The sequence below is a fragment of the Plasmodium gaboni genome, chromosome 12, assembly GCF_001602025.1.
Source record: "Plasmodium gaboni strain SY75 chromosome 12, whole genome shotgun sequence".
NCBI lineage: Eukaryota > Apicomplexa > Aconoidasida > Haemosporida > Plasmodiidae > Plasmodium > Plasmodium gaboni.
The window spans coordinates 25,482-37,796 of record NC_031492.1 but is presented as its reverse complement, the minus strand read 5'-3'; the positions used below and the strand labels follow the sequence as shown (position 1 = coordinate 37,796).

The 12,315-nt window shown below is 17.8% G+C and overlaps 4 protein-coding genes across 4 annotated transcripts; 1 reads left to right on the top strand and 3 right to left on the bottom strand.

Moving 5' to 3' along the window:
* Positions 1-6: 6 nt before the first annotated feature.
* Positions 7-1,515, bottom strand: PGSY75_1201500 (putative XPA binding protein 1; the record flags this gene model as incomplete). Its single annotated transcript, XM_018786606.1, has 1 exon — positions 7-1,515. The coding sequence occupies one exon, from the start codon at positions 1,513-1,515 to the stop codon at positions 7-9; it is 1,509 nt and encodes a 502-aa protein (XP_018640471.1).
* A 1,759-nt stretch (positions 1,516-3,274) lies between these two features.
* Positions 3,275-5,705, top strand: PGSY75_1201400 (putative exported protein; the record flags this gene model as incomplete). Its single annotated transcript, XM_018786605.1, has 2 exons — positions 3,275-3,446; positions 3,610-5,705. The coding sequence occupies 2 exons, from the start codon at positions 3,275-3,277 to the stop codon at positions 5,703-5,705; spliced, it is 2,268 nt and encodes a 755-aa protein (XP_018640470.1).
* A 986-nt stretch (positions 5,706-6,691) lies between these two features.
* On the bottom strand, positions 6,692-7,012 carry PGSY75_1201300 (liver stage associated protein 1; the record flags this gene model as incomplete). Its single annotated transcript, XM_018786604.1, has 1 exon — positions 6,692-7,012. The coding sequence occupies one exon, from the start codon at positions 7,010-7,012 to the stop codon at positions 6,692-6,694; it is 321 nt and encodes a 106-aa protein (XP_018640469.1).
* Positions 7,013-8,113: 1,101 nt separating this feature from the next.
* Positions 8,114-9,151, bottom strand: PGSY75_1201200 (exported protein (PHISTa-like); the record flags this gene model as incomplete). Its single annotated transcript, XM_018786603.1, has 2 exons — positions 8,114-8,809; positions 8,960-9,151. 2 exons carry the CDS (start codon positions 9,149-9,151, stop codon positions 8,114-8,116), a joined length of 888 nt encoding a protein of 295 aa, XP_018640468.1.
* Between the last annotated feature and the right edge of the window lie 3,164 nt (positions 9,152-12,315).

Here is a 12,315-nt window from a genome sequence, read left to right as displayed (position 1 = left end):
TAGATTTTAAATTTTTGATGAGGATATTTCCTTTTGCTTCTCCATTAAGAGTGCTTCCATTTTAATTTTGATGTCTTTTTCTTTCCTTTGTTTGATTTTTTTCATTTGTTTTTCTATAGAAGATACATATTCATTTAGATATTCTTCTTTGAGTATTTGTAGGTTTTTTAAGATATTATTAAAACCTTCATTTGTTTTAGAAGATACTCCAACTGTTTTTATTCCTTCATAGAATTCATTAATCATTAGTGCACATGATCTACTGAAGCTAGCCATATAACTTTCATCGTTTAAAACATCATCATTAAAAGTATCATAGTTTGTCATCCATTCTATACATTTATCATGTTTAATTATATCTATCTTATTGAAACATGCTAGGAATGGTAATCTTGATTTGTATAGAACACTACATGCATATAGCATATTTGACATGAAGGTAATTGGTCTTTCACATCTTACGGTATCAATAATATAATTAATAACCACTGGGAAACTAACTGATAAAGTTTCTAAAATAATATTTCCACTAGCAGACCAATTAAAAACTTCAATTTGTCCCGGTGTATCAACAATAATATAATGTAATTTATTTTTACGTTTTTCTAATATTTCAATAACTTTATCAAATCTTGTTGCAAATAAATTTAAACAAGTCATTATAGCACCATTTGGGCCGAGTTTATATTCTTTCATTATTTCATGATATTTTATACTATCTCGTATATCTATATTTAAAGGATATTGTACATATTTAACAGCTGGATCAAGATTCATTGTGTATACCTTTTTTTTTTGTTCTACTTTTAAATAATTATATAATGAACCAACATATGTAGTTTTTCCACTCCCAGCCATACCAATTACTATAATAACAGTTGGAAGATCTTTATAATAATTTTTCATATCTCCACTTGTGTTTGAATTATTATTTTGCCCTATATCTTTATTTGAAATATTGGCATTTTTCTTTTCATTTGAAGTATCATTTAAATTATTATGTATGGACATATCTGTATCATCTAAAATATTGTTTGGTTTATTATCACCATAAGAATTATTATTATTATTATTATTATTAATATTATTGTTATTATTATTGTTATTATGTTTATCATTAAGGGTGTTATCCTTTTCCATGTTATTACTACTATTATTTATATTTATATTTACGTCTACATCTTTATTTATATCATTATCAGTATAAGTATTTAAAACTGAGGCCTCTCTTTTTTCATTATTATTTTCACAATTAATCTTTACATAAGTATTATCATCATTTTTTTTATTTGTGTCATCATTTTTATTAGTTACATCATAATTTTCTTTTATTAGAACATTGTGATTTTCTTTATTCATGATATTTTTTTTTTGATATTCCTTTATATTTTCTTCTTCATTATTATTCAATATTTTATAATTTTTAATTTTGTTCATTATTTCTTCTTCATTTTTGTTGTCATCATTAATTGTTTTTTCAATTTCGTTAATCCTATCATTCATTTTTTCTTCCATTTTGTCATAATTTTTTAATTATTTATATTATTATAAATATATATATATATATATAATTAAAATGATTATATTTGGAAATACATGAAAAAAAAAATATATATATATATTTTTTTTGTTCATCGAATGTTTAAATAAAATAGAAATAATTCCAAATATACGTAAAAGTATATTTTTTATATATATCTACAAAAAAAAAAAAAAAAAAAGAAAATATGAAAAATTAAATGTATTAAAAGAAAAAAAAATTCATAAATATATATATAATATATATAATATTTATATGTTGAATATTATAACATATATTATATAGATCATCTATATGAATACAATAATAATGTTATATATGTTCGCATTAAAAACAATATATATATACAATTATGACATATATATATATATATATATATATATATATATACATATATATATATTATTTTGAAAAATGTAAATTAGGTAAAACTTAATCATGAAAATTTAAATGAAAAAAATAAATATTGAAATTGAGATATATATTTTATTTAAGATACTTTTTTTCGTTTTTTTCTTTATAATGATATAATATAATATATCATTATAAAAAAAAAAATGATATACATTTTTTTTTATATAACAATATTAAATTTTTATTTTTAATATCAAAATTTTTAAACAGTAGTTTGTTCTTTTATTAAATATTATTTTTCATTAAAGATGAGTGGAGATTTTTTTTTTTTTTTTTTTTTTTTCTTTATGGAAAAAATATTTAATAAATACTCTTATATTGTATTATTGAAATATATGAATAAAAAAGTAAAGCATAGATATGTTTATATATGTCCTTATAGTTAATATGAATAGAATATGATGTAAACAATTTTGAAATGAATAAAATAAATATATAATCATATATTAAATATGTAAATATATATATTGATTTATTTATATGTTTAACATAATAATTATTAAAATAATAAGAGATGGAAGTCCTCTTTAATTAAGGATAATGAAACAAATATAAGTCCAAGTAGAATAGTTTTTTTAGTATTCTTTATTGCTTCTACATAATTTTAAGGTCACATTTTTGAAAATAATTTTACTATATCATAATATGTATGTCAAATTAGTATGTGTAATATAATGTATGCATTAATAAACAAATAATTTGTTATCTTTTTAATTTATTTATAAGTTTGTTATTATGTTTATAAAAATGAATCATTCTCTAATATACTGACATATGTATAGAAATGTTTATTCTGGTTAAAATTTAAAAAAAATAACAAAAAATAATGAAGGTTTTTATGGGACAATTTTATGAAAATATTTTATGTTCTTCATATTTGTTTATTATATTTTTTCTCCTCCTCTACATTTGCATGTCATTGTGGTTGTAATTTTTTATTTTTTTTTATCTAAAAGTTAATTAAATAATTTGAACAAAAATATGTATTAGAAATTTGAATTTTTTTTTTTTTTTTTTTTTTTTTTTTTTTTATATATTATTAATCTATTTCCCTATTATATAAAACATTTGTAAAATTTTGTTGTTTAATGATATTATATATATTTTTCATATCATGAAATTAAAATAATAAATTCTATTATATGTGAAGAATGATAAGAATATAAAAGTAAATATAAAGGATAAAAAATAAAAATAAAAATATATATATATAATAAAATAACAACATTTAGTCTTCATTTTGGATATATACATATATATATTTTTTGTGTGTGTGTATTTATTTCTCTTTATCTCTATTATGTTTATACAAGAATATCAATGGAATTATTTGTATTAGTTCGGCCAGTTTTATTCATAACTTTTTTTTATATATTATTAAACATAGTACATGACAATCTTCTTTTGATAAAATTAATGGACAGTTATTCTTATACATATTTATGGAATATATTTAAATTTAAAAATAGAAAAATACTGAGCGAATTATCAGGTAGGAAAAACATACATATATATATATATATATATATGTAGATGAAAAATGTATTTGTAAAGAGTGAATATTTTGAAATCCGTGGAAAAAGAAGAATTATATAAGAATTATATTATATAATATTTTATGAGTACATTTATTTTTTACTTTTAATATTTTTTAGAAATACAATTGGAAGACAATGAAATAGAAGATTTTATTGTTAAGAATAATGTACTATATTCGAATGATTTTTTAAACATAATAGATTCTTCACTTTTTGAAAATTACGACAATATAAATTTGGAAGAATATATTTTAAATTTTGATCATAAAAAGGAAGGACGTTCTTCAGATGAAAATATCCTAATATGTAAAGGCGCTTTATATAATCATCATGGTGATAAAAAGTTAGATAAGTTACTAGAAATACCTCATGATGACGTATCCAATGAACTGTCGAGAATGATATCTGACGAAAGTTCTGATGGAGTACTGCATCAATTGATTGATGAGAATTCTAAAAAGTCATCAAGTACCTTAACTAGTGAAATGACAGAAGATGTAAAAGATAAAATTTCTGAAGAAATATATGAAAAAATTAATGACGAATTATCTGAAGAAATTTGTGATGAAACATTAGAAGATATTTACAAAAAACTTTGTCATATGATCAATGTGAGAGCATTAAAAAAGAAATTAAAAAAGGATAAAGAAAAAAAGGTTGGACGTAATATAAAAAAATATTATTCATCAAAAATGACACAAGAAACTTATAAAAGAGGATATGAAAAATGTATTTCCAAGGAAGATATGGAATATGTAATAAATTTAATATTAGAAAAGAATAAAGCAAAATCGGCAGGTGTAAATGTATCAAGTAATGTAGTAAAAGTGAAGACAAGAAATGTGGGAAAGAATAAAAGAGAAGATATAAAAGTCGTTCAGAAAAAAACTGTAAAAGGATATTCAAAATGTGAAGCAGGAAAATCGAATGTGGATCTAATAAAAGGATTAACGAATAAAATTTTAGAAAAAGTGCATAATGATGAAATGTTAAGGAAGAAATCAAAAGTGGTGGTAATAGGGAACAATAAAATTGATGTGTATAAAAAAGGTATGGAATATGAAAAAGAGACACTAAAAATAGATTCTGATATATCTAAAATGAACTTTGAGAAAAATTCAGAAAAATCAAAAGAAAAGGAAGTCGAAGATACCAAAAGGAAGAAATTAGAACAAAAAATTGCATTTGAAAATTATAAGAAAAAGGAAGAAAGAAAAAATTGTGAGAGGATTAATAAGTTAAAAGAAAATGAAAATAATGATTTTTTTTTTTTTAATAATGATTATTCGTATTTAAAGAGAGAAGGAATTTTATACAGTGCAAATGATCATAATTATAAAACGAGATTGAAAACAAAGGAACAACGGATTTCTGAAGAAAAAGAAAAGCATAATATTACACAACCCTCAGATTACAAAACTTTTTCTTTGAGTACAAGAAAAAAGGAAAGACCAAATATAATATTTAAAGAAAATGATGAATATGATAATACACCTATATCAATTGTTCAAATGAATAATTCTATTAATCCTTTAGTATGTAGTCATCATAATAAAGAAATATTAAATGAAGGAAATAATGAAACTAACAATTCTGAAAGGGCATCATTTGATAATATATATAATGATATTAGGAAGGAAGAAAATGTTGAATCATTAGGTGAATCATTTTTAGTATTAAACGATAAAAGAAATGATGAAAGAAATAATGAAGGAAATAATAAAGGAAATAATGAAGGTAATAATGAAGATAATAATGAAGGAAATAATAAAGGTAATAATGAAGGAAATAATGATACTAACTATTTTGAAAAGACATCAATTAATAATGTATATAATGATATTAGCAATGAACAAACGTTTCAATTAATAGATGAATCAATTTTTGCATTAAATCATGAAATAAATAATGAAAGAAATAATGAAGAGAATGATGAAGGAAATAATAAAGGGAGTGATGAAGGAAGTAATAAAGGGAACGATGAGAGAGATAATGAAACAAACAATGAAGTAAATAATGAAGGGAATGGTGAAATACATAATGAAGACCATGATGAAGAATATGATGATAGTGATTCTGATGATGATGATTATGAAGAATCACTTTCATCATCTGATGAATGGTGTAATGATGAATCTAGTGAGGACGAAAGTGATGAAGAAATGTATGATTATAAGGTATCATCTTCTGAATTGACTAATTTGTTGAATTGAAAAAAAAAAAAAATTGTTTGGATGCATAACTGTAATATTTTATAGGAACAAATTTATTTATACACACATATATATATATATATATATATATATGATATATATGTAGGATATACCTAATTACACGTATGATATGTTCTTATTAATGTGTAAGAATTTATTGATAGAATAATTACCTTGGAATATGAATATAAAACAAAAATTATATGAAATAATTAGGATTTCATTAGATTTAGGTTTATAAAAATACATTTAATAATGTATTACAGAAATGTATTAATTTGTGAAGATGTAATTTAAATTATTTTATATATATTTATGATGTTGGGATGAAATATAATATGATGGAAATACTAATAAAAAAACTATAATTTTATAAAATAGCATAACTTTTTTTTTTTTTTTTTATATTTTTACAAGGATATTTTAATTTAATATGAGAAGTTTATAATTCTTCTTTACCTTTTTAAAAGAATATATATATATATATATATAATATTAATGTTTCGTTATATTATAGACAACCTAAAAAAATAAAATAAAATAAATAAAAATGAATTATTTATTTGAAATAATTAAAAATTTATTCTTTAAGTTCATAAATCAAAGTTTTAAATGAATTTAAGAATGGGTTTTCAAAAAAAAAAAAAAAATATATATTTAACGAATAAAACTTTAGAAAAAAATTGTTCTTCCAAACGTACAAAAATATGAGCATAAAAAAAATGAATGAAAGAAGAATAAGAAAAGAAAGAAATTATGAATAATGTAACAAACTGTATTCATATTATTTAATTTTGAAATGAGTACAACTATTTAATAACTACATAAAAGTAAAGCTAAATAAATATAACAAAAATAAAGTTATTTTATAATATATGTATATTTTTCCTTTTAATACACTTTTTGTTTATAATAATTTGTAATTGATTTTCTAATTATATGAGAAATACATATGTATAAATAAGATGTTGTCTATTTATTTGGTTTTATTCTACCATATAAAAATCTGTATCTTTTAATAGATCACTATTTAATTCATAATTATTAATTTCTTTTTTATTCATTTCATGATTATAATGTAATCTGATACCCCACAAGGAACTAATAGCGAGTAAGACACTACTACATACAGCTGATAAAATAATTAACTGAGCTTTTGTGTTACTATCTCGAATTTTGACATTTTCTTTGAGGGTTTCATAATCCATATATTCAATAGGAAGTGTATTAGGGACACAAATACATTGATTTATAATAATTGTATATAATATTAAACTGAAAAGGGTTACTATTATTATTGTTTTCATTTTGTTGAATTGAAGACAAATGAATATATTAGAAAATGTAAAAAAAAAAAAAAAAAAAAAAAAAAAACAGAAAATATTATATATTGTTTTTTATTTTTATTTAATTTTATAAGAATTATTACTGTAAAATTATTTATAAATTATTAATACATAATTTTATTATTATTTTATTTTTTTATTATGTTGCTTTTGTTATATATATATATATATATATATATATATTTTAATATGTGCATGCATATTATGGTTTCTTTTTTTTTTTTTTTTTTTCTTTTTTTTCTATACATTCTTGTTAAAGCTTAATTAATTTGACCACATAACAATAAACCTGATTATGTATTCATTTCATTGTTTTATAAAGAATAATATCAGAAATTTATTAGAAAGGGAGGGAAAAAAATAAGTACCATGTACCAAAAAGTGAAGAGAATGTTATATGAAAAAATATATATATATATATTAGAAAAGCATGTAAAAAGAAAGTAACCATAAATAATATATATATATATATATGGTAATATTATTTTATTTTATATAATTTTTTAAGAATGTTTACTTATAATTTTATATTTCAAATGGAATGGAGAATGAATAAACATTTATAAGTTTCTTTAAAGAATATGTTTCTATGTGGTTTAAAAGCAACTATAGAGAAAAAGTTATACTTTTATTGTAGCTTTATTTAATACAAATATAATAATGTCCATAATAAGTTTATATATGTATATATTATATTGTGTATCCACAGTGAATACATTAAATTTCACATAGCAGGAATATATAATATATTTTATAATTTATTTTAATTTTTTAAATGGTATTTTTAATTTAATTTAATTTTTTTTTTTTTTTTTTTTCTTTAAAAAAAAGAATGTTATTGTATGTCTTGCTTACAAATAAATTTTAGTTAAATTATTTCACAAACTTTATATTAAAAATAAATATGCGGATACTATAAGATAAAGATTGAAATAACAAAACAAAAATTAATAAATAATAAATAAATTATAATTTAATAGAAATAAATAAACAAATAAATATATCTATATATAAATAAAAATATATCTATATATATATTATATGTTAATAAATGTGTTTTATTTATTGATAAATTATTTTTTTTGGTGTAAGTATATCAAATAAGTCTTCTTGAGAATTATCAAATTCTTGTTCTCTTATAAATCTAAAATTATGTATGACATTATTAATAAAATCTGTAAATTCTTGTTTTGTTACATTTTCATTATTCATTAATGCATAGAAACATAAATTATTTTTATATTCCTCATATATTTGTGAAGTTGCAACATTGGAACAGAGTGTAAGCCATTCAATTTCTTTATGTTTTTGTTTTAAGTTATACTCTTTTAATAAATTTTTATATAATCTTCTTAAGGTGTATACCATACTATATGTTTTAAGTCTTTCACTTCCTTGTACTTGTGTCCATATTATAAGCATATCAAATTTGGAAGGTATATCATCTAATTTGTTTAAATTATTATTTATTTTTTCTTCACTCCACTGTTCAACGGTATCATAATATTTTCCATCTAAGGGAGCTATAGATGTATTATTTATTATATCTTGTATATCTTCTTCAATACTTTTATTATAAAAAGATTCATTATTTTGTTCATATTCACTATTTTCATTCTCATCTTCAATATCATTATCAGAACTATTTTTGAGTTTTACACTTGGAATATCGTTCATAGATGCTTCGGCTAATTTTCTGGAATTATTAAAATTTATTTGTATAAGTGATGATGAACTTTCTTTAGTTAAGAAAACATTCTAAAGGAATAATAAAAAAAAAATAGATATATATATATATATATATATATAAGTTTTGGGGTATGTTATTCAATTAATATACATAATTAAATTATAATAAGATACATATATATATATATATATATATATATTTTATGTTCATATTTTTACCAGTATAAGGACACATAAAACTCCCAATATTGTTATGCATGAATATTTAGTACATATTAATCTGGAAGATAAATTTGGTCTATTTTCTTCATTCTGTTCAAAAGAATATGTGGTAGATTTTTTTGAATTTGCACTCTTATTATTTAAACGTGCACTATTCGAAATGCAGCTGTGTCTTGTAGAAAGTCTCATTTTTTTTTTTTTTTTTTTCTAAATTAATTCTCTAAAAGGAAAAAAAATAAAAAAATAATAAAATAATATAAATAAATAATATGATATAATTGTTATATATATTGTCTAATAAGTATATATATATATATATAATAAATTTTTTTGGGGGTGGGGGTTTATAAAAGGATGTTTCTAATGTTATACAACTTATTAAAGGTAATAGGTAAGGTTCAGGAAAAAAATATTTTTAGTATAAATTCTTTTGGTTATATTGTATAGAACAACATAAATGTTAGGATAAATATAATATAATTATAAGAATATATTTATTTATATTTTAACATAGATATAATTTATTATAAATATATTTTTGAGTTTAAAAATGATGTATATTTTCTTTATATTTTTTATACCTTTATAAATAACAGATTTTATAATCTTTCTCTCTCTATATATATTTATATATATATAAATAATGTTTATATAATAATTGGAATAAATAATTATTAAAAAATAAATATTAAATATAACAAAAATTAATAGAATTTATTATTTTATCTATTAATTTATTTATATATAAATAATATAATTTTAGTTTTTATTTTATTTATGAAAATAATATATTATTTTCTTTAATATTTGAAATATAAAATATTTTAAAAAATTATATATATTAAATTCTTATTATATTAAATAATACATATATTATAATTATTATTTTTCTTTTAATATATATATTATACATTACTAAAGAATAGATTATTTCTAATGAGCTTTATTCTAAAAAAAGTATATAAAAAAATACGTTATTAAAGAAATGAAGTAAAAATTACCTATAATATAAATAATAGATATTTATTAGAGAATATATAAAAGTATTTTATTTATTTATTATTATAATTTTGTATATATATATATTAAATATATTTCATTTATGGAGTCTTTTTTATGAGATTTTAAAAATTTTTTTTTTTATTTATTATATTATTATATTTTATTAATATATTATATATATATATATATATATATAATATGTTGATTTCTTAATGTTATAGAAAAGAATATAATATTGAAAAAAAAAAAAAAAAAAGCTAGCTGCTTTTTTACAATAAAATATATAAAAATAAAAAAAATACCTTTTGTAAATATATATTCTTTTTAGAATAAACGTTACAAATATTAATTATAAAATAATAATATATTTATATATATAATAATAATGTTTTTATATATATATAATAAATAAAATATATATTTTTTAATTTTTTTTAATTTATTTTTTATATGTTTGTTCTTGTTTTATATTATATTCTTTTTTTTATTTATTCGCTCTGAATATATATATAATTTATTTTAATATTTTAAATATATAAAAAATTTATATTAAAAAATATATATATATATTATAAATTATATATTTATAACTATATATATTTTTGGTTTTATTTTTTTTTTTTTAGTAGCATGTTTTAATTAAAATGTTTTTATGACAAAACATTTTTATATAATATATATATAATATTATCTTATCATAATACAATATAAATATAAAATTTGATACTTTGCTTTTATTTTAAACTCTTTTTTATAATATTTATAATGTATTATATAATGTTAAAAAAAAATTTGTATGAATTATTTATTTACAATATATTTTTTGAATATAAAAAAAAAAAAAAAAAAAAAAAAAGGAATTTTCGTGATATATATATTTTCTATTATTTTATTATCATATAATTTATTTTACTTTTTCCTTTTTTTTACTTTTATTTAAATTCTATTATTTTTATAATATAAAAAAATTTATGATTCTAAACCATTTCGGTGTATTAGAAAAAATGCAAACAATTGTAATGGGTATGTCAAAAATATCAGAATAATATATGTGTTAAATACATCTTTAGTATTTTAAATAATGTTGTATAAGTTTTAATAAATATATTATAAATTATAAAAAAAGAAAACATTAAAATAAAGGAAAATATTATAATGATAAACATATATTCTATAATAGTCTAAATTTGTTTTTTTCTATAATGTTATATATATATATGTATATATTACATTAATGATTACATGTATTATTAATATTAAACATATTAGAAGATTTTTAAAGCTTATAAACCTAAAACATTCCCTTATTTTGTTTACACCAAAATTTTTTTTAATTATTCTTTATAAAAGTTTGATACACATAGAAAAAATGCAATATTATTTATTTTGTTAATATAGGAATAAATATATATTTATATTTTTCATTATATATATATTTTTGATAACCTATTTTAGTGTTCATATAATTATTTTTGAAAACTAATGTGGTTATTAAACAATAATGTTTTTGTTATTCTATAAAAGGAACATAATATATATATATATATATATATATATATTTATATAATAGTATACATATTTATTTTATTATTGAAACATGAATATAAATTAATTGTTAATGTATATTCTTTTCATTCTAAATATACCTAAAATATTAAATTACTATAACGGTGTTTATCTTTTTATCAACCTATACATAGACTGAAGGTATAGATATTATAAATAAGCACATATATATATATTTATTTATTTTTATATTTAATATCTTATTGAAGTTGAAAAAATGGAAAAAGTAAATATTCTTATGAATTTGCATAAATTGTATTCTTTTATGATATGTATATATATATATATAATATATTGAAACCTACATATATATATATATATATATATATATATAGAATAGAATAGAATAGAATAGGAAAAGAGAAAAAAAAAAAGATTCATATATTTTTCATTATTTTATACTGAAACAATGCTAATGATTTAAAGAATTATGAACATAAAAACTTTTATCAATGTAATATTGAAAAAAAATATATATATTTTTATTTTTTTTTGTATGAAATTATGAATGTTTTGTTGAATGTAAAAATAGATAATTTAATTTTTATTATATGTCTTCTCTTTTTTTATATAATTTAATAATACATAATATAATATGATAATTTGTGTGTGTCATAATAAGACAAAATATAAATAATTAAATACGATTAATTATATATATAAAGATAGTTGTATTGGTTATATTAATAATTATAGTTATTTAATATATGATATAGATTTATAAGATTGAAGAATAGGTTATAAGAAAATATAAATATTTTGAATTATTTAAAATTTATATTGTG